Raw genomic sequence first — 15,421 nt, forward strand, 5'->3', positions numbered from 1 at the left:
TGTCCCACCATGATCCACAGTAAACAAAAGGTTATACACACACCATAAATAAAAGAAACACAAACAATGTAACACATGAGTGAAGAGGAGCATGATGAAGACCTGGTCTTATTCTTCACACCTTAAACAAAACAGTACACAACTTTGACCATCCAGATCACAAACATCTACACAATTACTTACATGTTTTTAACACAAATTATATTTTTCAAATACTACTTTTTTATTGTCTTTTTAACAGTGAAATTGTTTGTGAATATTTTTATTTCAATAATTAAGGAATTAGACGCTTTTATTCCAGTGAACACAAAACCTCTTTGTCTTAATGAAGTCTGTGTAAAAGGTAAATAAAAATCCTCGTTCCTTCTAATATTACAAGCAGTAATTAATTTAAATTTCCCTCAAATATGTTCTGGAATCAATCTGTTTTTAATCTTCCACATGGTCACAAGTGAATCTAACTGAAAAGGATCTGGAAATTTGAGGCTGTTGGATTTAATAAAAAGATCATGGGTGTGGTCTCTTGGTCCTCTATGATTTATTATTCTCATAATTTAATAATCTCTGTTTATCATTAAACACTATACTAATTGGAGGAACATGTTTTCTTCAGTGTTTAAATGAGATTAAGTGAGACTTCAATAGTGGATTACTAGGAGCCTGTACAATAAAATGATTTGATACTTTTTGTGGTAGTACTTTATGAAGTAGGCATACCAAATAGGACAGTAAAAGGTCAGAATCTGGAAAAAGAACGCTATAATTTGTCATTTCGCTCTTCCATTGACTCTTACAGCATTACCGTACTTATGAAACAAATGATGCACTTCAACTCCAGTGACTGACGGTGGATCGTACCACGGAAATGCAAACGGTGGATCACCAGAGTGCAGCGGTCAGACGGTGAAAGACAACTTCCTCTGCAAAACATTTTTTTCAATTCATACGCACGGCCTTCACGGTGAGTAAAGTTGAGTTTTATTGTGAAATCCAAGTGAGAGTTGATTTCACTACTTTTTTTATAGCTTTGCTTAAAAAAATGACTCACTAAACTAAAGCAAAGCGGAAAAGGTGTTGGGAGATTGGCATAGTTTTTTCCCCACCGGCTTTTGCTTATTACAAAAACAGTTTCTTTTATGAAAAGTTCAAACTTTGTACCCAACTTTTCATTTGTTTCCCCCCTTATATATTGTATTAAGAATATTCAATAAGAACATTTGGAAATGTGTAGGAAGAAACTAAATGATTGTTTTTACTTTCGGTTTAGACTTGTTTCAGGTGGATTTCACTGGATTAAGTTAAAGTTATGGCTGACGCAGTTCTGCAGTCTGGTGAGTGATGTTTACACAATCACTGAGATTCATAAAAAGCGTTATATAAAGCACAGTTATTACTTTGTAATGATTTATAAATGTCTGATAAACTGGCCATAGATACACGCACTTCCTACAATCAGGATTAGTGTTTACTTCAATGTCATTTTCTTCTAAACTGAATTGGCATATTATGATTATAACACTTGTAATAAATGTACAGGTGAATACTTTAATGTCTTCAGAGGAACTCTTTGGAAAACATTCTATTAAAAGAAACATTAAAGGACTAGTAATGGCCTGGGACAAAGCTAAAATGCGTATCCAGATATATTCCATATGTTCTAATGTATCAAAAATAACAAATAATTACCGTTGACAAACGCAGGTTTTTGTAAAATTGGACAAAATCAACGACAAATCATACTCGTCCTGCTTCAGAAACGGCTCGATTTGGGTCACGTGACGCGTTGATGTCATGTGGGTGAGACAGCGCCAGTAGCAGAATACAGGCGGACCCAGGGTGTCTGCAGATACATGTATGTGTGTGAGCTGCGGCAAAATTGAATTCTATAAACATCGGTGTTATGGTCCGACGGAGTATTAGGGCCACCAAAAAAAAAAAAATCAAAATAATGATTTTTAAAGTCGTAAATTTACGAGATTTACAATCGAAATGAGCCTATCGTGAATGAACACTGTGAGCACAACCAGACCGACTAAACTGTGAAAAGCTTCTGATTTAAACAGGTAAACTAAATGTTTAAAACATTGCACATGTTTGGAAGTTTCTTTGTTTGATATGCAGTTTATTAATCATTAATGGTGGCTTGCAGGATCTCTGCAGATCCGTTGATGAAACCATCGACACTCGCAGCTGTCCACCAGTCATTTCTTCCCCCGGGAAAGATCAGATCTCATTCATTTCTGTGTGATGCTTTCATCTGAAGAGGAATCGTTTTCGGAATTTTCTGTGTACTTAGCTAACGTGACAGACTGTTGTCATCCCCTGTTGTTGTTGTGTGTTGAAACGGGACGATTCATGTGGAGAACGGGGCGTACGGAGCACTGTTTACATTCTCCTTTGGTTTCTGCGCATGTCAGAGACATGCAGTAAGGTGGTGAAAGAAGTGAATAAATAAGTGAATAAATAAATAATAAAGTGGCGGACAGTCCTGCAAACATGTCTCTAAGCTCTTTATTTTGCATATGAAACTCTGCATTACCGACCCGGATAGTCAGCTTCATTGATGATGATTTGATTTCGAGTCGCCAAAAGGTTCAGAATTTCTTTGTTTTTAAAACCGATCTGTAAATAAAGCTTCACGAGATGCTCCACGTCTTCCAGCTTCGAGTATGGCTCTGATAAACTGACAGCTTTCGTTTCCATCGGCATTCTCAGCGTCACTGTCAGTGTCATTGCCAGATTGTGAGCTCTTACTTTACGCGCTGCCAGCTCAAATTGATAGAGCTTTACAGTCCTCAAACCACAAACACCCGGCGCCTCTGAATCAGTGTCACTTTCAGAACAAATGAGATCACTCGAGCACTCAAACTCTTCCACCACGTTAAGGTGGCGGTTCAAGGAGGGGTGATTTAAATTATTCAACCAAAACCTTGAACGTCTGTTTTGTCTATGGCTTTCTAAGATCACATCTATTGTTGGCTACGATCTAAAATACTAAATTTGATTGTCTTCACAAAAAAACATGTAAAATAAAAAGAAACTTAATATTTAAATGACATAATTCTTACTTTAATACTCAATTTGGTCTTTTTTTTCTTCTTCTATGTTTTAGGGAAAGCTGGTTCCTGTCCAGACTTAAGGATTGTTTTAATTGGGGGAAGAAAAAAAAACAAAAAAAGTAAAAGCTCTACAGGGAATTTTATACTCGGTCAAAATGTTTTTGACACCAGCACTAGAACTGCTCAAAGTACAGCGAGACAGAGAGAGGTTCACGGCAGACTAGTGACTGTGGTTGATACTCCAGGATGGTGGTGGGAATATTCACGAGAAGACACTCCAGAACTGGACCAGATAGAAATCCAGAACAGTGTCCATCTTTGTCCTCCAGGCCCTCATGCCTTTCTTCTGGTCATTCCTGTTGAGTTGAATTTGTCTCTGAGTGTCAAATCATCTCTGAAAGAACACTTGGAACTTTTTAATGTAGATGTGCTCAAACACACAATTGTGCTGTTCACTGCATCTTCTCTTTATAGAGAGGAAGAAATTCAAACTTTTATTAAAAAATACCCATCAGTTCAGCAGATTCTTCAACTATGTGGAAACAGAAAACATTTTCTTCATATCAGTGACAGCGCTGACAGAACCCAAGTCTTGGAGCTGTTCAGGAAAATTGAAGAACTGGTTACAAACAACCTCAACAATCCTTACTCAGTGGATGAAACTCAAGGAATCATTTTGACACAAAAACTTCAAAGTTTTGTAGAAAATGCATCAAGAAGACGCAACAAAGTGCAGAAAAAAAGACAGAAACTCAGAGCTCAGATTGAAGGTATGTTACAAACTTCTTCAATTTAAAAAGCAATTATATGGTTTTGTCTCAATGTCACTCAAATTATAATGGTAGGTCTTTATATTTTTATATAAATAAAGAAAATTTCATGTGCAGAAAAATGTGAATAAACATCTTCTAATTTTACATTTTTTATTTCAATACCTGCAGGTGTCAAGAACTCCCCTGATTATTTAAAGTTGGTCTTAGTTGGTCCTCAGTGGTCGGGCAAGAGTTCAGCAGGAAATACTATTCTAGCAAAAGATGCATTTGATCTGAATAAAAACTGGGATAGTTCAAGAACAACACAATGTGAAATAGGTCACGGTGTGTTTGCAGACAGACGACTTACAGTTGTTGATTCTCCCGGCTGGTTTAACAACCACACCCTTCAGGACACCAGTGAGATGGACAAACTAGAAATAGAGAATAGTTTGTATATGTGTCCTCCAGGACCACATGCCGTTCTCCTGGTGATTGACCTTGGAAATGAAGTTAATGTAACATACCAGAGATCAGTTCAGGATCACATGAGTCTGTTTGGAGATGATGTTTGGAAGCACACAATCATTCTGTTTACAATGGGGGACTGGCTTGGAGTGAAGACTGTAGAGGAGAGGATAGAGAGTGATGAAGGGCTGCAGTGGCTGGTGAACAAATGTGAGAACAGATATCATGTCCTGAACAACCTGGAGCACAATAATAGAGAACAAGTAAATGTTCTCCTGGAGAAGATTGAGGAGATGTGGGCAGAAAATGATGATCCTTATTATGAAGTCGACCAGAGAAGAGCAGCAGAAATGGAGACTCTGAGAGAGGATGCAGACAAAAGAGCCAAAAAGATGAAGAAGATCCTTGAAAGACAGTCAAGAGTACTGAAAGAAATCTTTAAAGGTGAAGTAAAATCATGAGTCTTCATTGATACATTTAAAGAATATTTAAAGTTTGTGATTAAATGTATTTTCTGTTTCTTACAGAGGAGAGACAGTCACTCAGTGAGATCAGAGTTGTTCTGTTGGGTCAGAAAGGATCAGGAAAAAGTGCTGCAGGAAATCGGATTCTGTTCATGGAAAAAATTGAAGAATCATTAGACACAGCTGGTATTAAGAAGGTATTCAACACTTTAACATTTACAGATTTAACTCAGTTTATGGACAAACTTAGAAATGTCTAAATCTTTATTTAATTTGTCTGTACAGGACAATGAAGATCAAAGAGTTTCTGTGAAACATCAAGGACATTTTGATGGAGTTAAAGTCTCAGTTGTTGAGGCTCCAGGCTGGTACAAAGACACAAAAGCTCCTGACTGGCTCAAACATGAAGTTCATCGTAGTGTTTCCATGTGTGATCCGGGGCCTCACGCTTTTCTCCTGGTTGTTCCTGTTTGTAAATCATTCACTGAAAAAGATCTCAGAGAATTTGTTGAGCTCCTGAAGCCCTTCACTGAGAAAGTGTGGGCACACTGCATGGTTCTGTTCACATGGGGACAATGGCTCGGTAAACACTCAATAGAGGATCACATTGTCAGAGAAGGAAAAGCTCTTCAGGAGTTGTTGACAAAGTGTGATAACAGATACCATGTTTTCAACTTGGATTATTCTGATATTCTAGTCAAAGATTTACGTCAAAAAATTAGTGATATCTCAACACGAAACAGGGGATGTTTCTCACATAAAGATAAAAAAAAAAAGTCAAATATTTTATCCCGGCTAATAAAACCGTCAACGCTGACAGAAGAGGAGTGGAAGAGGAGAGAAAAGATGCTGATTGACAGAGTGATGAGAGCTTTAGTGAATGAACCAGAAGAAACAGAACTACCATCTCTGAAGATGGCACAAAGCATGGATTTTTTTATTCCTTACAGTAAGTTGGATTTTTTTAATGATAAGTTGAGAATTATCTCTGCCTTTTTTGACAGCATTTATCTTTTTCAGTGAGTGGAGACACTATGTTTGAATATGGGAGCATCTCAGGAGTTCAAAAAGGACACAGAAATGTTTCTGAAAGGACACCATACGCCAGTTCTGACTCTGACTCTGGGACTGGTAGCCCTTCCCGGGCAGGAAGTTATTTGGAGGAGTTTGATGAAAATCTTGCATTTGATCAAGATCAAGATTTATAAACATCAATGCACTCCCAGAAAAGAAAGTAATCCTTACAAATTGAAGCGCCTTTCAAAACACAGCAAATGCTTGGTGCAAGAAACTCATTTTAGACCACTCTTTAGACCACACTGAAATACAGAAAGGCAACTTAAAGGTAACATTGGGAATGTGCGTTTCTTAGATTCATATATTAAAGTTTATACCTACAGACATTTTTTCAATGTTGATCATCAGTTCCTAAACATACTGTTGCACAACTGCATATCTTTTTGTTAATTTTTTTATCAATCGTTTACAGTTACTAGTACTTTGTTTAATGTTTGCTTTGGTATAATGTTTATTTGTTTTCATTTTTTCCCCAATAAGGTAGCAATAATTTGATGTCCTTTTATTTTATCATTGATAGCATTATATAGTGTTTTTTCACTGAACTTGATAAGACTCTAAAAACTTATATACTGGAATAATAAGCTGTGATGAATATAGAAAAAAGCTCCCCTCTTTTCCTCCATGGATGGTTTCTCCTCATAGCTTGAGTCCTCTACCAGAGGCCTGTTAGCTTGAGGGTCCCGCGCAGTGTCTTAGCTGTTCTTATTGCAGCACTTTTCTGGACTGAAATGTCTGAGGTCTGTCCAGGGATCTGCTGTAGCCACTCCTCCAATTTGGAAGTTACAGCCCCGAGTGCTCCAATTACCCCGGGCTCACACCGCTAGCGTTACAGCTCTGATGCAAGCGCCGCAGTCTTTCCTTAACTTTAAAAGTGCGAGAGGAATTCCCACTGCAGGCGTTTACATCTGCGGCCAGGCCTCTGCGTCGCTGCGAATCTGTTTCGTTTGGTTCAAATTTTGACGGACAACCCAGCTGAACCACAGTGTTCAAAAGGGGGTTTAGCGTGAACACATGGGAGTTTGGAGTTTTCTGAGGTTGGCAGCGGTGTGAACCCGGGGTTACCATGGGTACCACTGTCACCTTCACCTTCTAGGCTTTCTCCAGTTCCTCTCTGAGTACCTGGTATTTCTCCAGTTTCTCATGTTCCTTCTTCTTGATGTTACCATTTCTTAGTACTGCCACATTCACGACAACGGCTTTCCTCTGTTCTTTATCCACCACCACAATGTCTAGTTGGTTCACCATTACATCCTGTCAGTCTGTATCTGGAAGTCCCACAGGATATTTGCTCTCTCATTCTCTACCACTTTCTGAGATGTTTCCCATTTTGGGGTTTTCAGTCCATATTCTGCAAACATGTCTCTGTATATTATTCCAGCCACTTGGTTGTGGAGCTCCATGTATGCTTTCCCGGCCAGCATCTTACACCCTGCAGTTATGTGCTGGATTGTTTCCGGCGCCTCTTGGCACAGCCTACACTTTGGGTCTTGTCTGGTGTGGTAGCTCTGAGCCTCTATTTCTCTGGTACTCAGGGCTTGTTCCTGTGCTGCTAGGATCAGCGCTTCTGTGCTGTCCCATGAAGGGAGTTGGGATGTTACAGCTTACACTTGTTTCACTTTTTTTTTTGGTCATGCTTTTTATCTGATTTTTATATCATTTTTGATTTAAGTGGTAATGTTTGACTGTATAATATGTCTTGTTTCCTAATGGTTTTTATTTGCATATCAATTTTGTTCTGCATAATGCATGTTCATCTGATGGAAAGTACATTTATGAACATCCCTGATATCTTATGTAACCCTGATGGCCTGATGGTAATCAAGACATGAACTAACTAAATATTTTAAATATTTTACTTTGATGTTTCCAGTATCTGAATCACGGCTTTGAAAGAAGCATTTTTGCAGTCAATGGAGGATTTAATTCTCTTAAGCACCACTAAGGGTTGTACTCTGTTTAATCAAACTGAAGATTGAAGGACAAATGTGTAAATGTTCCTTTAGCCTTCAATATATTAAAATAATTCTAAAGTTATGACTTCTTATTCATTGTTTATTCTGATGTACAGCTAATTAAATGATCCAAACACAACTGACTCCGTTTTTGTTCAATATTTTTAATCAGTACAACTTTATGCAAAAAACTCAGGACTATAGAATTGTCTATAGAATAGACAATTGGCCATAGTGTGATGAAGATTAAGATGTTATTTTATGTTCTTATGGGGCCTAAAATAGACCATTGTGTTAACATTTTAAATAAAACCTGAAGTTGCTATTGGGACTGAACAAAGTGATCTTACTGTTAAAATAAAGTACCCTTGTTGTGATCATAAATTAATCCTGAGTTGTTTTAGAATACAAGACGATTAGTCAAGAAAAGATTTTGGGATCTTGATCACTTTACAAATCAAAAGCTTTATCAATGTTTATGAATTTATTTTGAAAAGAGATTTTAAAGTCCTATATTAAAAATAGAAAGTATTTTTTTCATTTGTCATCACTTTTTTGTAATATAAATCACTTAATATATAAACCCTCCTATAAAAAGAGCAATATGATTTTTTTAAATGTTTTTAGGATTTCATTGCAGTAAAACTGTTCTCATATTTAAGACAGTCCAGTTTGAAGATTAACCACAAACATATTATTGGTATCCAGCGGCAGACTCACTACTTTCTCTACTAAAAAAGACAAACAAATGGTGTTTTTTCCAAAACATCAATTACCTCTTTTCTAGAGTTTGACTAATACTCAAATTAGTAGATCACAATTTCTTCATACTACCACTCAGTACTTTAAGGAGTAGTATCACAAAAAGAAGCAAGTAAAATCATAATGGCCAAAATATAAATCCTATATGCATAAAAAAGAAAAAAAAATGTCTGGAAACAAAAACAAAGTGTTTTCAATTATTCCTGTAAATGTTGATAGCAGGTTTTTGTCTTGTGACATTTATGTCATTAAAAAGGGCAGGGTTCTACTTCTGAATACTATTGCTGACCTATAACCACCAGAAGTAATGAGGGGTCTTACCCAAGAACACTTCAGCACATAGTCAGGTAGGACGGGAACCAAACCTGGAATCTTCCAATCAGAGGTCGACCATACTACCTCCACAGACATCACTCAAGTTAATTAACTAGATTGTTTCTCAGAAATCTACTTTTATTCTAGACTTTGAATTTGTTCTTATGTTACTAGATCACTATTCCTCCTTGGCAATATTTAATAAATAATCATTAATGTTTGGGTTTTATGATCACTGGACATGTTTTTATTCAACAAGTGAACACTTAGAGACCAACTTTCATCGTGATAATGGAATGAAATGTTTATCACTTCTGTTAATAATACAATACTTCAAACTTTATTCATTTATATAGCGCCTTTCATTCGGAGGAAGCTCAAAGCGCTTGTTTACTGTACACTAATTAGAGAGAAACAGGTTTTAATCAGTCTCAGGGAACCACTAACAAGTTCATTCACTGCGTAGAACGTAAATAAACTCAGAACACAGTAAAAAGAGTTGATACTTTGTGTAGTAGTATTTCATGAAGTAGGTGTACCAAGTAGGACAATATTATAAAGGAGTTGTGCTCCACTAACAAGAGTAACAGGTCACTATCAGGAAAAGAGACAGGTGTGAATTGTTATTTTACTCTTCCATCGAGCACAACAGCATTACCTTACTTATCCTATAAATGGCGCCCATAAAATCCGTTGACGGCGGATTGGATCGCGGAAATGCAAACGGTGGATCACCTGAGAGCAGTCAGACGACAAAGGGAAGGCTCCTCGGCATAACGCTTGTTTTTCTTTCGTACACACCACCTTTAAGGTGAGTAAAACTGATTTATATTGTAATTCCAAAGTAGGAGTTAATTTCACGATTCTTATAAAAAAGCTTTTACTTGCCATACAAAAAATCCTCACCAAACTAACGGAAAGCGGATGTGGGGAAGAAAGAAGTATTAGTGGAAGAATTTTTTCCTACCGATACATTTCCAGTTTGTGGAAAATTAAAAATTTGTATCCAACTTTTCACATGCTTTTTTGAATTTATATATAGGCTGCTTTTTATTGCGTGAAGAATATTGAAAACATTTGAAAACGTGGAAAGAAACCAAATTGTTGTTTTTACTTTCGTTTTAGACTTCTTGTTTCAAGTGCATTTCACTGGATCAAATTATGGCTGACGCAGTTTCGCAGTCTGGTAAGTGGTGCTTGCACAATCACTTAAGATTCTTAAAAAGCGTTTTATTAAAAACTTAATTATTACTTTGGAATGATTAATAAAGGTCTGGTAAACTGGCAGTGTTAATTGAACTTATTACAATCAGGATTTGTGCCTATTTAAGTTTCATTTCTTTCAAACAAAATTTTCATGTTATGATTCTAACACTTGTAATAAATAAAAGTGAATACTTTAATGTCTTCAGAGGAACTCTGGAAAACTCAAGAAAACTTTCTACTAAAAGAAAGATTAAGTATTTAAAGTAATAACTAAAGTAATTCCTAAAGAAAACATTTGATCATTTTCACATACTCAGAATTCTTATAAATTGTGTCATTTATTCTTAATAGAGATGTGTATATAAACTCTGAAAGTTGATTTAAAAAGGATAGAACTGTAAAAAAAAATCATGGTCTGTTTCCTTAATTAAATGGTAATAAACACATTTTCAAGCTCTTAAAAAAAAATCCTGTTCCTTTTTTAGTCAGTGAATTTCAAAGATTTTGTTATGTTTTTGTGAAACGATTTCTGTTTGTTTCTTGTAGGGAAAGATGGTTCCTGTCCAGAGTTAAGAGTTGTTTTAATCGGGGGAAGAAGATTCAGGGGAAGAAGTAAGAATTCTACTGGAAACATGATACTCGGTCAAAATGTTTTTGACACCAGCAGTAGAACTGATCAAAGTACAGCGAGACAGAGAGAGGTTCACGGCAGACTAGTGACTGTGGTTGATACTCCAGGATGGTGGTGGGGATATTCACGAGAAGACACTCCGGAACTGGACCAGATAGAAATCCAGAACAGTGTCCATCTTTGTCCTCCAGGCCCTCACGCCTTTCTTCTGGTCATTCCTGTTGAGTGGAATTTTCCTCTGATTATCAAATCATCTCTGAAAGAACACTTGGAACTTTTTAATGCAGATGTGCTCAAACACACAATTGTGCTTTTCACTTCATTTTCCTCATACAAAGAGGAAAACATTCAACGTTATATCAAAGTAAACCCATCAGTTCAGCAGATTCTTCAACTATGTGGAAACAGAAAACATTTTCTTCATATCAGTGACAGCGCTGACAGAACCCAAGTCTTGGAGCTGTTCAGGAAAATTGAAGAACTGGTTACAAACAACCTCAACAATCCTTACTCAGTGGATGAAACTCAAGGAATTATTTTGACACAAAAACTTCAAAGTTTTGTAGAAAATGCATCAAGAAGACGCAGCGAAGTGCAGAAAAAAAGACAAAAACTCAGAGCTCTGATTGAAGGTATGTTGCAAACTTTTCTTTTCAAAAAAGCATTAAAATCATTTTGTCTTTGTCTGACTAAAATCATAGCAGTAGGACCAAATATTTTTATGTTAAAAAAGCAACATTTCGTGTACAGAATTAGCTTTTTTACAATTTATGTAAAGTTGCTGTCATGATTAAAAAAACACAATGCATAGTATTTGTACTGTATGTAAGATATATTGTTTATAAATGGTGTTTGTTTTGTAATTTAAATTTTAACTATGTGTAATCCTTAATATGTTAGAGCTTTTTTTCTTTTTCTTTTTAGTACCTACAGGAGGCAAAAAACCACCTGATCATTTAAAGTTGGTCTTAGTTGGTCCTCAGTGGTCGGGCAAGAGTTCAGCAGGAAATATTATTCTAGGAAAATATGTATTTAATGTAAATAAAGAGTGGGACAGTCCAAGAACAACACAATGTGAAATAGGTCACGGTGTGTTTGCAGAAAGACGACTTACAGTTGTAGATTCTCCCTGCTGGTTTTACAGACACACCCTTCAGGACACCAGTGAGATGGACAAACTAGAAATAGAGAATAGTTTGTATATGTGTCCTCCAGGACCACATGCAGTTCTCCTTATGATTGTTCTTGGAACTGCAGTTAATGCAAAGTACCAGAGATCAGTTCAGGATCACATGAGTCTGTTTGGAGATGATGTTTGGAAGCACACAATCATTCTGTTTACAATGGGGGACTGGCTTGGAGTGAAGACTGTAGAGGAGAGGATAGAGAGTGATGAAGGGCTGCAGTGGCTGGTGAACAAATGTGAGAACAGATATCATGTCCTGAACAACCTGGAGCCCAATAATAGAGAACAAGTAAAGGTTCTCCTGGAGAAGATTGAGGAGATGTGGGCAGAAAATGATGATCCTTATTATGAAGTCGACCAGAGAAGAGCAGCAGAAATGGAGACTCTGAGAGAGGATGCAGACAAAAGAGCCAAAAAGATGAAGAAGATCATTGAAAGACAGTCAAGAGTACTGAAAGAAATCTTTAAAGGTGAAGTAAAATCATGAGTCTTCATTGATACATTTAAAGAATATTTAAAGTTTGTGATTAAATGTATTTTCTGTTTATTACAGAGGAGAGACAGTCACTCAGTGAGCTCAGAGTTGTTCTGTTGGGTCAGAAAGGATCAGGAAAAAGTGTTGCAGGAAATCGGATTCTGTTCATGGAAAAATTTGAAGAATCATTAGACACAGCTTGTATTAAGAAGGTATTCAACAGTTCAACTTTTACAGATTTGTCTCAGTTTATAGACAAACTTAAGAGTGTCTAAATATTAATTGTATTTATCTGTGCAGGACAATGAAGATCAAAGAGTTTCTGTGAAACATCAAGGAGATTTTGATGGAGTTAAAGTCTCAGTTGTTGAGGCTCCAGGCTGGTACAAAGACACAAAAGCTCCTGACTGGCTCAAACATGAAGTTCATCGTAGTGTTTCCATGTGTGATCCGGGGCCTCACGCTTTTCTCCTGGTTGTTCCTGTTTGTAAATCATTCACTGAAAAAGATCTCAGAGAATTTGTTGAGCTCCTGAAGCCCTTCACTGAGAAAGTGTGGGCACACTGCATGGTTCTGTTCACATGGGGAGACTGGCTCGGTAAACACTCAATAGAGGATCACATTGTCAGAGAAGGAAAAGCTCTTCAGGAGTTGTTGGTAAAGTGTGAAAACAGATACCATGTATTCAACTTGGAAGATTTTGATAACCGTGCACCAGTCAAAGAGCTTCTCCAAAAAGTTATGAACATCTTAACACGAAACAGGGCATGCTTCTCACTTAAAGACAAACGAAAAAATCAAGTATTTTTACCCTGGCAAATTAGGCAGCTGCTGACAGAGGAGTGGGAGAGGAGAGAACAGATGCTGATTGACAGAATGATGAGAGCTTTAGAGAATGAACCAGAAGAAACAGGAATACAACCTGTGAAGGTGGCAAGAAGCATGGATGACTTTCATATTCCCAACAGTGAGTGTGTTTTTTTAAATAAATTGAGAATCATCTTTGCATTTTTTTTTTTTTACAAGAAATATCTTTTTCAGTGAGTGGAGATGCTACGTCTGAATCTGAGAGCACTTCAGAGTACTGAAATAAATCTTTAAAGGTGAAGTAAAATCATGAGTCTTCATTGATACATGTAAAGAATATTTAAAGTTTGTGATTAAATGTATTTTCTGTTTCTTACAGAGGAGAGACAGTCACTCAGTGAGATCAGAGTTGTTCTGTTGGGTCAGAAAGGATCAGGAAAAAGTGCTGCAGGAAATCAGATTCTGTTCATGGAACAATTTAAAGAATCATTAGACACAGCTTGTATTAAGAAGGTATTTAAAAGTCTCAGTTGTTGAGGCTCCAGGCTGGTACAAAGACACAAAAGCTCATGACTGGCTCAAACATGAAGTTCATCGTAGTGTTTCCATGTGTGATCCGGGGCCTCACGCTTTTCTCCTGGTTGTTCCTGTTCACAAATCATTCACTGAAAAAGATCTCAGAGAATTTGTTGAGCTCCTGAAGCCCTTCACTGAGAAAGTGTGGGCACACTGCATGGTTCTGTTCACATGGGGACAATGGCTCGGTAAACACTCAATAGAGGATCACATTGTCAGAGAAGGAAAAGCTCTTGAGGAGTTGTTGACAAAGTGTGGTAACAGATGCCATGTTTTCTGCTGGGAATATTCTGATAACCGTGCACCAGTCAAAGAGCTTCTCCAAAAAGTTATTGACATCTCAACACGAAACGGGGGATGTTTCTCACATGAAGATAAACAAAAAAAGCCAAAAGTTTTATCCCGGCAAAAAAAAACAATCAACCCTGAAAGAAGAGGAGTGGAAGAAGAGAGAACAGATGCTGATTGACAGAATGATGAGAGTTTTTGCGGATGAACCAGATCAAACAAGAATACAACCTGTGAAGGTGGCAGGAAGCATGGATGATTTTTTTATTCCTGACAGTGAGTTTAATTTTGTTAAACAAATGAATTTAGAATGAGCTCTGCACTTTTTGACAGCATTTATCTTTTTCAGTGAGTGGAGATGCTACTTCTGAGTATGGGAGCATCTCAGGACTTCAAAGAGGACACAGAAATGTTTCTGAATGGTTGAAACAACGTACCAGATCCTCTGATGTTACCTCTGGGATCAGCAGCACTTCTTCAGCAGCGAGTTGTGTGGAGGAGTTTCATGAAAATCCTTCATTGGAACAAGATTAGCTGAACATCGATCCACTTCCAGAAAAGAAAGAAATTACTGCAACTTTCAGAGATTTTCAAAACACGACAAATATTCAGTGCAGACATTCATTTTAAACCACACAGACACAGAACTGAAACTAAAATACAGAACAGAGGAAACTTAAAAATGATAAGGATGTTGGTTTCTTACATTTATTTGATACAACTACTACAGATTCACTTAGAGTCTTTTAACACCTTTTTAAATAGCTAAACATCTTTTTTATATTTAATATTTGTTTTCTATTGGTCTTACTTTTTTAATCATATATTTAAGTGGTAACTTTCTGTGGTATAATATTCCTCACGTTTCTTTCTTTTTTTATATTTCATTTTTTTCTTGGAAAGTTATATTACATTATAATTTATTGTGCACGCTTGTCCGCATCTTATACCTTACCATGCCGATCATTACAATAAGAGAATAAAACAAACTAAACACACAAAAAATTTGAAATGTGAATCGAACATTGAAAAATATAATCAAAAGTAAAGCAAACCAAACGGGCTCATATAGGGGGCCACATAAAGACTAGCATTAAAGTTTAAAGACTGCACAATCCAGAAGTTAGTTTATAAAGTTAAAATCTGACCAGGTTGGTTTGACATATTCTGTCCATTTTGACCATACTTGATTGAACTGATCTGTCTGTATTTGAATTGAAAATGAGAGTTTCTCCATCGTGTAAATACTATTGATAATTGTGATCCATGCCTTTATTGTTGGTGGTTCCCTGTTGATCCATCTTTTAGTAATTGCTTTTTTACTCGCTGCCAGCAGGATGTATACAAGATTTTTTTTCTGATGGGCTAAGACCTTCATGAGTCCAGTTACAAAGAAAATG

General features: G+C 36.7%; 3 protein-coding genes across 3 annotated transcripts in view; all 3 read left to right on the forward strand.

Annotated features, from left to right (window-relative positions):
• LOC112141748 (GTPase IMAP family member 8-like) overlaps nt 1-14,425 on the forward strand; it is a gene marked incomplete in the record, with an annotated part of 27,681 nt that extends 13,256 nt beyond the window's left edge. The window contains 1 exon segment of the mRNA XM_024264905.2: nt 14,371-14,425.
• LOC112141749 (GTPase IMAP family member 8) lies at nt 1,273-5,951 on the forward strand. Its single transcript, XM_024264906.2, has 6 exons — nt 1,273-1,331; nt 3,113-3,829; nt 4,001-4,723; nt 4,807-4,940; nt 5,029-5,692; nt 5,764-5,951. Exons 1-6 carry the CDS (start codon nt 1,307-1,309, stop codon nt 5,949-5,951), a joined length of 2,451 nt encoding a protein of 816 aa, XP_024120674.1. The 5' UTR covers nt 1,273-1,306.
• On the forward strand, nt 9,565-13,317 carry LOC112141750 (GTPase IMAP family member 8; the record flags this gene model as incomplete). The annotated part of the gene is made up of 6 exons (XM_024264907.2): nt 9,565-9,663; nt 9,978-10,038; nt 10,605-11,321; nt 11,614-12,345; nt 12,429-12,562; nt 12,651-13,317. Coding segments are annotated over exons 2-6 (2,275 nt in total), but the record flags the coding sequence as incomplete, so codon positions are not given.
• Nucleotides 14,426-15,421: the final 996 nt, after the last annotated feature.

The sequence above is a fragment of the Oryzias melastigma genome, unplaced genomic scaffold, assembly GCF_002922805.2.
Source record: "Oryzias melastigma strain HK-1 unplaced genomic scaffold, ASM292280v2 sc00399, whole genome shotgun sequence".
Taxonomy (NCBI): Eukaryota; Metazoa; Chordata; class Actinopteri; order Beloniformes; family Adrianichthyidae; genus Oryzias; species Oryzias melastigma.